The sequence below is a fragment of the Chiloscyllium plagiosum genome, unplaced genomic scaffold (genome assembly GCF_037043375.1).
Source record: "Chiloscyllium plagiosum isolate Xiang-an unplaced genomic scaffold, Cpla_swu_hap1 HiC_scaffold_29, whole genome shotgun sequence".
In the NCBI taxonomy this organism is placed as follows: Eukaryota; Metazoa; Chordata; class Chondrichthyes; order Orectolobiformes; family Hemiscylliidae; genus Chiloscyllium; species Chiloscyllium plagiosum.
Window position 1 is genome coordinate 25,940,464 of NW_028270167.1, and position 14,163 is coordinate 25,954,626.

Sequence of the window (14,163 nt, forward strand, 5' to 3'; positions counted from 1 at the left end):
TTATCTGGAAAAGTAACCTGATAATTTATATTTTATTCAGGGAAGGAAATCAGCAATGTTCACCTGATCTGTGCTACATGCAGTTCCAGACTGAGAATAATGTGGTTCACTTTGTACTGATCTCTGAAAAGGCTCTTTCAGTTCAAGGGCAATTAGGAATGGGCAACACATGCTGGCCTTTCCAGTGATACCCGTATTGCATATGGATTTAAAAAAGTTCATAAATACAATGAATTATTGTCATCTGGATAACTGCAAATGTGAAAATCTTTACTGATATTACATGGTTTGTGACATTAAAGAGAAGATAAAACATATCCAAAATGAAAGTATTCTGATCTTGAGTCACATCTTCCAATCATGCTAACTAAATAGAGATTCATTTTGATTGAAGTTTTGATTGCATATTACATGCTATTAAAATACATAAAGGACTAACTTTTTAAATACATTTTGATGGTAATTCTGTTGACTTGATTTCCATGAACAGAACATGTTACCACTTTTTTTTCCCTCACTTTCCATTAGATGCGTGCCACAAGGAAAGTCTCAGTCTGGCCTGTTGCCTTTGTGGGTGGACTCCGTTATGAATCTCCAAAAGTGAATGCAATGGGAAAAGTTTATGGATGGAAAACAGTGTTTGATCCACACAGACCATTTGCCATTGATATGGCAGGGTTTGCAATAAACCTTCGATTAATCCTGCAGAGACCTCAAGCTTACTTCAAGCTGCGTGGAGTAAAGGGTGGCTATCAAGAAAGTAGTCTTCTACGAGAGTTGGTGACACTAAATGACCTGGAACCTAAAGCAGCCAATTGCACTAAGGTAGATCCTATATATATAAATCACACCTACTGTTGAGGTTGTAGAAAAGAATGTATATTTGCAAAGGAAGACTTTAGCACCATTTTTGCCCAAAGGACATCCAAAGCATTTTACAAACAAGTGATTATTTATTGAAATATAGTCACTGTTGTTTTGTAGGCAAACACAGCAGCCAGTTGGCACACAATGAAGGTCTTCAAACAGCAATGTGATAATAGGCAAGTTAATTTAACTTTTAAAGTAATATCTGAATGATAAATATTGGACAGGACACTGGCAGAGCTCACCTGCTATTTTTTAAATATTGGCATGTGATTTTCCTATTTCGTTTTTTATTCGTGGGACATGGGTATCACTGACTAGGCCAGCATTTATTGTCCATGCTCAGAGGGCAGTTAAGAGACAACCACATTGCTGTGGGTCAGGAGTCACATGTAAGTCAGGGCAGATGAAGGATGATAGATTCTCTTCTCAAGGACATTACTGAACCTGATGGGTTTTAATGATAATGAAGAGGTCGTATGGTCACTGTTAGGTTACCTTATTTTTAATTCTGTATTTTTAATGTATTCAAATGTCACCACCTGCAAAGGTGGTATTCAAACCCATTTGGTCTCAGAACATTAGATGTCGTTCTGGCCTCCTAGATCAGTTACATGACCTTCACCCCACCACTTCCCCAAATTCATCTGAGCGTGCAGCTTGACCTTTGGTTTAACAAGTGTATTTGTCAGTGAGGACTGGGTAATGAACACAATCAATAATCTGGCTCAAAATGTGGCCAAAATTGCAGTACTTTTGATAAGAACTTTTCTTAAATTCTCTCACATTTCCACTCATACTCATTTGCTTAACATCAGACTTAAAATGTGCCAAGAAGCAGCATAATCAAGTAAATTATTAGTACACATTTTTCTTTCTAAGTTTTGTTTAATGATTATTTCCTGATATGTAAGGTCTTGGCTCAATTAGGTACTTCTAATCCCAGTGTCTAGAAAACAGCATGTATGTAATTTGGCATCAGGCATCTGAAAGTACTGCAATTTTGGCCACATTTTGAGCCAGATTATTGATTGTGTTCTAAAGCGAAACATTACCCAGTCCTGAGTGACAAATACACTTGTTAAACCAAGGGTCAAGCTGCACTCTCAAGTGGATTTGGGGAAGTGGTGGGGTAGTGGTCATATAACTGGTCTAGGAGGCCAGAACAACATCAAACGTCTTTAAATAGAAAAGAAGTGCAGAACCATTTGCTGTTATTTTGGTATTCATAGTCACACAATCATAGAAAAGTTATAGAATCATAGAATCATAATCAGTGTCTTTACATCCCCTTGCACCCAAACGAATCAGCTTTGGACTGAAGGGTCTGTTTCTGTGCTGTACAGCTCTATGACTCTAAAAGCCTCCTCAAGGGCCCAGAAGAGTTTGACTAATGGGAATATATCATAGTGATTGTGATCCAGGAGGTGGGGGTAGTGGTCAGTTGTGTGGGTAGGGTCATGTTGCATTTTTTTAAGTTAGTGTGAAAATAGCAAAAACCTCAATTTACAACAGCTGTAATTTGTGCTTACAATTCTGCAATCCTTGCTGAAGTTTGGCTAATTTTAGGTGGACTGTGCAGAAACGTGTAGCACTACATAATGGATAGTCCTGGCCAGCACCTTGAATAATATAGTAGTCCCTGAATACAATGCTGAGACATTGGAGTGAGATTTGAACTTATGATCATGTCACTAGGCAAGAATGCTACCACTGAACTAAAGCTAAATCAATTATATATTCATCTTCACACTCAAAGCAATGCTGTTCAGTCCAACTGTGTCTAGAAAATGTAGTATTAATTTGTGCTATCATGAGGGGTTTATGGAGTTAACAATTATTATTATTGGTCCATAAGTTGACAAGTGTGTTATAATTGGTTAGCAATTAATGTACCTCAGATACCTCATATCATTTTTAATAGTATCAGAATATTTCCTCGGTGATTTATCTAATAAAACCTTAAATCAATTTATAGTTAATCTCATGTAATACTAAAAAGTCATCAATGCAAAGTAATCTAAAGAATTTTAACTTCCAAAATACTAGCGCACACCATGCATGTGACTACAAAAAGCTATTTTTAGGTAGGCTCAAAAACAGCAGCATTATTTTCTATACCGAAAATCCATAACTGAGAATGTTTGCTTTATTAAAGTTCATGATCTTCCCTTTTCTAGGTTAGCTGCTAGATGGATGGGCACAGGAAGAAATATGAGATGGTTCATATTCTGATTCTTTCCTTCCTAATGAAATAATGGACGGGTCTCAGTGATGACGTAGTTACTTTGTTTGGAAAAATGGAAGAGTCAAAGCGCAGGCTGCCAGTTTTTTCATGATTTATTGCCAAACGCTCCATAGGAACATAAAGAAAAATGGAATGATATATTTGTGGCAATTTGATATATGCAACTACATTAAAATTTAGTTGACCATACAGGCTGCTGAAATGATGCAGCAAGCCACTTAGTTCAAGGGCAATTAGGGATGGGTAACAAATGCTAGTTCTGCCTGTAATACCCACAGAAAGAATGAAGAGAAAAATGGTAGTGGAAGGGGTTTCATTAACACAGTGCTAAGTTAAGTTACGAGCATTCCTTGAATAAACTATAAGGATCTAATAATGATGCTGACAAGCTACAGATGTTTGGAAGGTGAGAGCATCAATTTTGACAGTACAATCTCGCAACACTTCGTAGGGCATAAAGGAAAATATAATTTTTCAGAAAGTGCAGGAGATAAATGGGTGCTTATACATCAGTAATTAGAATGCCTGTCAATTTTTCTATCATTTACCTGAAACAAAGGAGATGATTGCAGCCAAACACTGGGTTGCTTTAAACTTCTGCAGAAAATTACATGGTTTATTCTCTTCACTGTGCCATTGTCTTCTCTGAAAACTCCTATTGCTGCCATACGGGCTGCTGTCAAGTCAAGCTCAAGTTTAATTGTTCATAACATTTTATTCCCTGCAGAAATTTCTTACAGCTTATCATAGAATCATTGACTCCCTACAATGCAGAAGCAGGCCATTCAGCCCATCGAGTCCACACCATCCCTCTGAAGAGCATCCCACCTAGACCCACTCCCACTGTACTCTATCCCTGTAACCCTGCATTTCCCATGGCTAACCTGCACATCCCTAGACACTATGGGCAATATAGCAATTGGCCAATCCACCTAACCTTATATCCTGCTATATCTGTTGGAATGTTTCTGTTTGCTCACTTGGTTTACTGAAGTTGTGGTCAAACACTTGTACCTCACTTAATTGACAGTCTGCTCTAAATATGTTCATTGTATTTATATTTGTGGATATCTGATAAAATATGCAGCAACCCTGATATTATACCAATCCAAACAGTTCTAACAGGGAAGGGTAACCCGTAAGGCTCAACGTAAGTATGAGAAATGACATCCACTCAGCAACTGAGCAAACAGAGAAAACCTTAAAAGTAGAAGAGCTCAGCTCGTGGCTCAGCTTATGAAACAGTGTTTCAGGCAAGTTCACAAGAACACTGAACTATTTCCAAGTGGAAGATTCTTACTCATAATGAGCCATCTGAATGAACAGTCAAGATGCATTGTACAGAAGAAGATAGGAAATAGACCCTTTTTTACACTGTTTATCAACACTGAGACAGTGATATCAAATAAATGCTGGTACGCCCAATCATGCAAAGATGCACTAAGATTGCACATTTTGTTTCATGTGAAAATGCAGTATTAGAAGCACAGAAAATGAATGATCTCTAATCTCCATTTGGAAAGTTATCTTTCATACTAAAAGATGTTCCAATTCAGACATCATGCTTTAGTTTTGCTATGTTACTGGCAGATTGACTATACATGCAGAAGTTCCAAAAGAAGCTAGTGCCCATCACAGAGAAAGTCAATAATTATGAACATTCCAGATAATAACATTGCACTCACACATTGCCTGTGGCTACAACACCCATTAGGTGTTGCCTCTGTGAAAATATTTGGAGCACTTTCCTAGCTAAGGCAGTAAATAACGGAGCTGCTCAGAGGAGGTAGGTTGTGTGTCTGTGTTACCTGATCTCATCTGTCAATGCCAGTAAGGCAACAATTGGCTCCAGTGTTTACGGATAGGAAGGTTGAGTCAGATTTCCATTGCCAATTGCCAAAATCAATTGATGGAAGTGCACCTTTGAGAATACCAGTAGAGATTGAGCACTGTTGCCTCCTATAGGCAAGCAGATGTAGGTTCAGAAATGAAGAATAGCATTTTGGATGACTCCAGTACAAAATGAGTAGCCTTGAGAGAGAGAGGGGAAAAAAATGAGGGGAAAATAGCATACTGGAAAGGAAACTTTGCATACTGGTTCCAACAATGCCATATGCCTGTAACATTACTTATTCATCAAAAGATGGACTGCTATTCTTATCACTCTCTACATAGTCAGTTCAGCCAATAAGTTGCCTTTCTCTGATGTCTGTACTAATTTAATTCTAGCTTGTCTCTCCAATCTCAATACAGACAGAATCATTGCAGAGAAGAAAAAAGAGATTATGGTGACTTTGGGAAAGATGATGTGTGGAAAATAAGTTAATGATTTTAAAGATTTATATCAAATGTTATGCTTTAATTTATTCTTTTACTGTTCACATGCATGATGTAATTTCCAGCAGAATACTACAGTGATTCATTCTGCCACTTTAAAGCATGACATACACAGTATAAATCAGAGCAACATGGCCTCAGTATCATCAACCATCTCTTTAGTATCAAACAAAACCTTTCCCCTTGCTCACCTTTCCACTGCAACAAATACTTTAAAGTTTGTATCATATTTCCTCCAATTCTGTGTTCAAAGCACCAACCTCCTGGGTTTAGGAGCCTGGGAACATTCATTTTCCTCACATTATAATTTGTCAAAGTGAAATTGTCCAGACTGTGGTGGCGCATACACTGTGAATAAGAAACAAATTACTCTGTATGTCCCTGGTGAATAAAAAGCCATTTAGCTCAGTTAAAATCTAGTGGCATTAATACATTCTAAAATTGACATTATTCATATCTGCTCTCTTTCTACAATATCACATTCCTGGTTTCCTTTTTATCTGCTGTAATATTTAATATTCGAAATCATTTTCCAAATGAACTTCAATTCTATTTCCAGAACATTGTGTACCCCGACAGCATACAGGAGAAAGATACCTGTTTTGCAGGACTCTTTTACTTGAACATTCTGAGAAAGGATTCTCCACAAATTTGTCAATTTCTTCATCCTGATTAACCTGTCCTATGTTTATAGTCTTTGAAACATTTTTTAAAAAATAAAACACATTCACTTTTTTTCACTTTCAATGGCTTTTATCCAATAAAAGAAATCAGACTAATGCATGGATAAATTTATAACTCATTTCTGTGGGAGGTAAGAGTAAACCAGAGATACAGGCTAACATTATCAGGACCAGTATTTGAATACCACCTTGTTAGAGTTTGAATTCAATAAAAATATGGAATAAAAAGTTAGCCTAATAGTGACCATGCAATGATTGTTTAAAAAAGTTATTTCACTAATATCCTTGAGGGAAGTAAACTGCTATTCTTACTCTGTCTGGCCTACACGTGACTCCAGATCCATACCAATGTGGTTGACTGGCTACTGCCTTCTGGTAGTTAGGGATTGGCAATAAGTGCTGGACCAGTTAGTGACATCCCATTTTAAAAAAAGTGAATATAGGATATTCAAGTCCTAATATTGGGCAAGAGATTTATCTTAATTTATGTTCATAGAATCAGAGATTTACAGCACAGAAACAGACTCTTTGGTCCAACTCACCCAGGCCAACCAGATATCCAAGATAAAACTAGTCTCATTTGCCAGCATTTGGCCCGTATCCCTCTCAACCTTTCCTATTCATATACCCATCCAGATACCTTTTACATGTTGTAATTGTACCAGCTTCCATCACTCCCTTTGGCAGCTCACTCCATACACGCACAACACTCTGCATGAAAAAGTTGCCCCTTAGGTCCTTTTTAAATCTTCCCTCCTCATCCTAAACCTATACCCTCCAGTTTTGGACTCCCCATCCTCGGGTAAAGACCTTGTCTATTTACCCTATCCATGCTCCTCATAATTTTATAAACCTCTATCAGGTCACCACTCAGCCTCCAACACTCCAGAGAAAACAACCCCAGCTTTTTCACCCTCTCCCTATAGATCAAACCCTTCAACCCAAATAACATCCTTGTAAACCTTTTTAGAATCCTTTCAGGTTTCACCACATCCTTCCTTTAGCAGGGAATTTAGATTTACATTTTTTTCTAAATATAATCTTACAGATTGTTACAGATGCAGTGACTTTGTGTATTTTTTTTCTCTCTTCAACCTTTTATCCTTTTACAGTATGATCCTGTGACATGATGTCACACACATTTCCCATAATTGTATAATTTTAGTAATTTACTTTTCTTCCGTGTTCGGTTTAGTTCAAGCCAGAATAGCCCTGCTACAACAAGTCCAAATACACCCTAAAACACCCCAAAACATCATTGACATTCAAATGAAAGATGTGTGACAGTGACTTTAAGTGATAGAAAGAAAGAGTAATAGCCATCAATTTCTGCAAAGCAAACTCATACAAAAAGGGATATGACAAAGACCAAATAATCTGTTTCACTGAGGTTAATTGAGGGATAGATAATAGCCAAGACACTAAGGATTACAAATGTGGTCATCTTCAAAATAATATTATGGGATCGACTCAGCTGAAAGTCTTGTTTAAAAGATGGGGTAGCTTAGTTATCGTATTGATATATTGGATGCAAACCTTTAATAATTCATTTGCATTAGGCTATTGATGACGGGGCTGCATGTTTTCTTTTGATAGCAAAGGCTAAGAGCTGCTGAATGGTCGTGCGTATGTTGTTTCAAAACAAAAGTTATTTCTTTATTAGATTACAGAGTTGCTGCAATGAAAACAAAAATGAAATTTTCCCAGAGAAAAAGAGTTGACAAACTCCAATAGGTTTCACATGTGGCCTTTTGTTACTGTATGCTCAAAGATCACAAAGTTTCTTGGTTTTGAGTATCTATGTCTTCAGGGGCGCAGAGGAAAAGATTTGCCTGCACATAATACCTCCTTTGGGTGTCCAGGCAATTACAAGAACCCGTAATCTATCACTGTATGGCAAATCACGTTGGTACAGCAGGTTGTTGTATCAAACCATTGATACATGGAAGACAATGTACCTTATTGGATCTCACTAAGTAATGCTGGTGACCTAATAATGTCAAATTATTCCACAAATTGCTTATTATTAATGCATCATAAGGTTGTTAACCAAAGGAAACAGTTGGAAGATAATTGACAATTGGGAAGAATGAGCTAAAAAATAAATTATGCAGTGAGTTGTTATGATCTAGAATGCATTGCCTGAAGGGGTTGTGGAAACATCTTGAATGATAATTTCCAAAAGGGAATTGGATTCACACTTGCAAAGGAGAAATTGTCAAGGCTATGAGAAAAGAGTAGAGAAGTGAGACTAATTGGAAAGTTCTCTCAAAGAGCTGTCACAGAGACAATGGGTTGTATGATTTTAGGACTGTATTGCCTTTGCTTTTTCAGAAGACAAATGAAGCTTCATTTTAAATGGATCCCTCATGTCCAGAAACCTGCACAATGTTTCAAAGAGAAAATACACAACTTAGTTTTTGCAACCCACACTGTTGGCACATTCCAACACTTCCACACGATTTTGATTAGGAGAAGGCATCAAACTCAGTGCTTCAAAGCAAGATTTTCTATTGGGCTTTGTGTTATTATGGAGTCTATTCTGACCTCCATATTGTTTTCTTCCCATAGATTCTAGTTTGGCACACAAGGACTGAGAAACCTGTACTGGTGAATGAAGGCAAAAAAGGCTTCACAGATCCGAACGTGGAAATATAAATGCACAGGTAAAAATTCACAAATCCTTGTAAAAGGCAAGGCAAGTTGGTAAAACTAATGAAAAGAACAGAAAAGTTGGAGTTGTAGTGTTACAGTGAAAACATGAACAAGGAAGCCATCCATGCTTAGTCTTTAAATTCACTGCTTAGCTCTGAGCAGGAGAACTCTGGACAGTTCTGAAACCATACTTTACGAAGAATGACAAAGCCAGGAAGAGCTTTACCAGATGATGCCAGGGATGTAGAAATTCAATGGCAGCCAGAGATTGGAGCATCTGAAAATGTTCTCTTTACAATTTTGGAGAAAATTTGTAGCTCATGTTGTGGATCAGGTTGTAAGTTTGCTCACTGAGCTGATGTGTTTGTTCTCAGACATTTCACCACCAGGCTAGGTAACATCATCAGTGAGCCTCCAGTGAAGCACTGGTGTTCTGTCCCACTTACTATTTATCTGTCTCACCTCATTGTGGTGGGTGATATCACTTCCTGTTCTTTTTCTGAGAGGTTGGTAAATGAAGTCCAAATCAATATGCTTGTTAATGGAGTTCCGGTTTGAATGCCAGGCCTTTAGGAATTCCTGTGCGTGTCTTTGTTTAGCCTGTCCCAGGATGGATGCATTGTCCCAGTCGAATTGATGTCCCTCTTCATCTGTGTGCATGGATACCAGTGATAGTTGGTCATATCTTTTGGTTACTAGTTGGTGCTCATGTATATTAGTAGCAAATTTCCTGCCCATCTGTCCAATGTAATGTTTGTTGCAGTCCTTGCAGGATATTTTGTATATGATGTTTGTTCTGCTGGTTGTTGGTACAGGGTCCTTTAAATCCTTTAAACAGGAGCTGTTTCAGTGGGGTGTTAGGTTTCTGGGCTACCATGATGCCTGGTGGCCGGAGTAGTCTATTCATCATGTCTGAGATGTCTTTAACGTAAATGCAGGATGGCTAGAGTCTCTGGGAATGCTGTGTCTTCCTGTTTAGGTTTTTGTGTTGGAATTGGCAGACGACACTTATCAGGCACCCATTGTTCCTGAATACATTGGACAGGTGTTTTTTCTCAGCTTCTCTTAGTTCGTGGGTGCTGCAGTGTGTTGTGGCTTGTTTAAATAATGTCCTGATGCAGCTCCGTTTGTGGATGTTGGGGTGATTGCTCCTGTAGTTGAATATAGGTCACTAGTATCCATACACACAAACAAAGAGGGAAACCAGTTCAACTGGACAATACATCCATCCTGGGACAGGCTATGCAAAGACATGCATGGCATTCAAACCGGAACTCCATTAACAAATATATTGTTTCAGACCTCATTTACCAACCTCTCAGAAAAAGAACCAGAAATGATATGATCCACCACAACGAAGCGAGACAGATAAATAGTAAGTGGGACAGAACACCAGCGCTTCACTGGAGGCTCACTGATTATGTTACCTAGCCTGGTGGTGAAACATCTGAGAACAAATCTACCAGCTCAGCGAGCAACTTTACAACCTGATTGTTTTCTTTAGCATGGAGATAATTAAAGGAAGACATAATAGAGTTATCCAAAATTATAATGAGTCTTTCAACAATTAGAAATAAACTAATTCCTCATTTACAAATGTCTTGCCAATACAGAAACAGGAAAGCAATAAAAATAATACAGCAAATGCTGGTAATCTAAAATAAAAGCAGAAAGTGCTGTTGAAGTTCAGTGGTCTGGCAGCATCTGTGGAGAGAGAAGCAGAATTAATGCTTTGAGACTGTTATGACCAGAGGGAGATTGAAAGCAATGAAGAGGAACAAGCTGGAGGATTTAAACGGAAATCCCGTCAGAGGGAAGACCAGAATCTCATCAAGGTTGACATACCAAGAAGAGTAGTGGCACTGAATTAAACACCCAAATAAAAATTGAATACTGTGGATGTTGGAAATCTAAAGAAGAGTCTTTTTCCACAGATGCTGCCAGACCTGATGAATTTCTCTGTTTGTTCCATGTATGAAAGCATTTTGAGAGGAGGGTAGAATACATTTACAAAAGGATATAGATACCTCAAATAAATGGGTAAAACATTGATAGATAGGCTATAAAGTAAGAAAATGTGATTTGTCCACTTTGGCAGGAAGATTGGAAAAACAGGAACTTATTTAAAAGGAAAGAGATTACAGAATTCTGTAGCAGAGAAGGGATTTGAATGCACATAGAATCGTAGTCATAAAGATGTATAGCACAGAAACACACTCTTCAGTCTAACTATTCCATGGTGACCAGATATCCTAAATTAATTTAGTCCCATTTCCCAGCATTTGGCCCATATCCCTCTAAAGTCTTCCTATTCATATACCCATCCAGATATCTTTTAAATATTGTAATTGTAAAAGCCTCTATCACTTCCTCTGGCAGCTCATTCCATACATGCACAGCCTCTGCATGAAAAGTTTCCCCTTAGGTCCCTTTGAAATCTTTTCCCTCTCACCCTAAACCTATGCCCTCTTGTGTTGGACTCCCCTTCCCTGGGGAAAAGACCTTGGCTATTCACCCCATCCATGCTCCTCATGATTTTATAAACCTCTTTAAGGTCACCCCTCAGCCTCCAATCTATAGCTCAAACCTTCCAACCCTGGCAACATCCTTGTAAATCTTTTCTGAAATCCAGCAAGTTTCACAATGTCTTTCCTATAGCAGGGAGACCAAAGTTACATGCAGTATTCCAAATGTGGTCTAACCAATGTTCTGTACAGCTGCAACATGACCTCCCAACTCCTATATTCAGTGCAGGGACAGTCATCAGTCTTTTGTGCTGCGTCCTATTGGTTAATTTTTCTTGTCTGACAAAGGTTTTTAGAATAGAACTTTATTTGTTTATTCCCTTAATTCAGCAGTTATGTTTTTAGGCTTTCTAGTTGTCAGTGAGGTTTCAGCACCAACATGAAAATTCTGTTGAAGATGTAATATGAGGTAGAGATGAAGGCCTTTTGTTGGCTGATTTCATTGCCTTAACACAAATTGTTAATCTCAGTTTGGCTGTCTCGTGTCTAATCCACGCTGATTTCCTGAAATGGAGCCACTTGAGTGGTCAGGTAATATCTGTAATCATTTTAAGCCAGTGTTTTTAGTTCCTTTTCAAAATCATCTCAATTCAAGTCCCACGTATTAAATCATATGATGGAATTTTAACATTGCTAATACACATTTTTATATAATTGTAACAAGATTTACTTGGTGAGAACTAACATTAACCTTTTTTGTCATGATTTGGAGATGCCGGTGTTGGACTGGGGTGTACAAAGTTAAAAAATCACGCAACACCAGGTTATAGTCCAACAGGTTTAATTGGAAGCACTAGCTTTTGGAGTGCTGCTCCTTCATCAGGTAGTTGCACCTTTATTAAGTGACAACCACCTGATGAAGGAGCAAAGCTCTGAAAGCTAGTACTTCCAATTAAACCTGTTGGACTATAACCTGGTGTTGTGTGATTTTTAACTTCATTAACTTTTTCATTCAACATATTAATTAATATTTGAAGCAAATTCATGGGTATTTGCTTTCAACCTCTCTGACATTTTTTTTCTTGCAGAGAAATTGACCTTAAACCTGGCTACAAGCTGATTGCTCCATTCTCTCACCACACGTACAATGGATAAAATGGTTGTGGTTCTACCTTTTGGAAAAGCAACAATGTAGATTGTGTACTTATGTGACAAGACAAAGGACAGGTCATGTCACCAGATAATTAAATGGACAAAGCACAGAAGAAACTTCTGACAAATGAACTATAATAATTAGAGAATGTGTTCTGTGACGTCATTTAACAAGGCTCTGTGACTTATGATAAGGATAGGTTCCTTTGTATGTGTGAGTAAGGTGGCTCCATTGCAATGCATTTTGTTGCATGGGAAAAGGAAGATGCATGCACTCAGTGTGAATACCAAACCAGAAATCAATACTGGCCTTAAAAAGCTCTCTACAAAAGATATAGAGAAGCAGTGAAGAGGATTGGGCCGTAATTGTGAGGTGCTGCAATGAACCTTTTCTACCATTTACCTGAAAAGACCTAAGGAATGGAATGTTCTGGTTTACATACCTCGTGAGCCTGCACCTATTTGTTTATTCTTTAAGTGTATGAATAATGTACTTCATTTAGACACATGGACATTGACTCGACTTTACCACGAAGTGTGTAACACTGTCAATTTGTAGTGTTCATCCTTTTTTGCAAGGGCTCTTTCATCAGGTGGTCCACCTTAAGCTTGGTTCCAATAATACATGTTCATAGTTGTAAGATCATTGCAGTATGAGAGGTACTTAGCCAGTTTATCCCACTGGATCAGGTTAGTAAAATAACAGTTTACGAATGAGATTCGTTTTTCAGCCCAGCTGAGTCATCTACATTTAAAAGGAATGCATCAAAGATTTTATTGACAAAGGCCATATTTACTAAATGTGATACATGTAGACAGGTAGAGCAATGCTTTTTATTAAGTGGACCTAACTATTGTTGGATGACTTCATTTTTACTGCCATTTGTGAGTGATTGAAAATTATGGAAGACACAGATTTAGGTACGTAAGCCAAGATATCAGAAGATTCAGGTTTAGTTAGATTGTATCTACTGCACTTATGGAAAGATGGCTGATGGGAACTGCCTAGGTCACCTTGCTCAGTGCAAAAGGATCCTAATTTAAGGTTATTGCATAATTATAGCACAGAGAAGGACTCCGAATACATCCAAGCCAAGACGAACAATAAATAAAGAAAACGTGCTGAAAGTAGCAATGTGATCATTAGCAGGAAGAGAAGCTTCAAATATGATGCAGTTTTGGAACTGATTTCAGATCTAATGAAGAGTCCCACCTACAGTGTTAACTCTTTAAATTCTCCTTACACACTGGCTACCTGCTATCTCAAGTTTCTAATATTCATAGATGTTCCATTTGTCTCTGACTTGTGACATACTTAACTTTCAGTTCAGGACACTCATACCAGAAGTGTTTCATTCATCCAACGTTGGTTCCTTCATATTCATGAGTTCAAATTCCTTGACATTTTGTTATGTTCATTTCAAAGTTGAATTCCTTTCCTAGTACCTTGCATGGAGAACATTTCGTTCAATGTACTCTTGAGGTTGCAATGTCATTATAACTGTGTAGTAATATTGCCTCGATCAGCAGAACTAGCTCAGAAAAACAAACATCAGAAAGTTCACCAAGGGCACCTCAGAATCTTTAATACTGTCGGTGTGTAGCAGAATTTTTGTGTGCCTTTGTTCAGTTAAAATTAGTGAACGGAACCATACAAAAGATGCCCTGTAATGAGTGTAGCAAATGGGTCCAAGGTTGGAATTGCTGCAAATTTGTTTGCTTCAAATACTTTTGTGAATATTTAAATTGAGGCTCT

At 37.9% G+C, this 14,163-nt stretch overlaps 1 protein-coding gene across 3 annotated transcripts in view; it reads left to right on the plus strand.

The window, feature by feature from the left end:
- b3gat1a (beta-1,3-glucuronyltransferase 1 (glucuronosyltransferase P) a) overlaps window positions 1-13,176 on the plus strand; it is a 173,182-nt gene extending 160,006 nt beyond the window's left edge. For all 3 annotated transcript variants that reach the window (XM_043676812.2, XM_043676811.2, XM_087976439.1), the window contains 3 exons: window positions 529-825; window positions 8,707-8,801; window positions 12,344-13,176. In XM_043676812.2, coding sequence (XP_043532747.1) covers window positions 529-825; window positions 8,707-8,793 — 384 coding nt within the window. In that variant the 3' untranslated portion in view covers window positions 8,794-8,801; window positions 12,344-13,176. The remainder of the gene's footprint in view (window positions 1-528; window positions 826-8,706; window positions 8,802-12,343) is intronic.
- The last annotated feature ends 987 nt before the right edge of the window (window positions 13,177-14,163 follow it).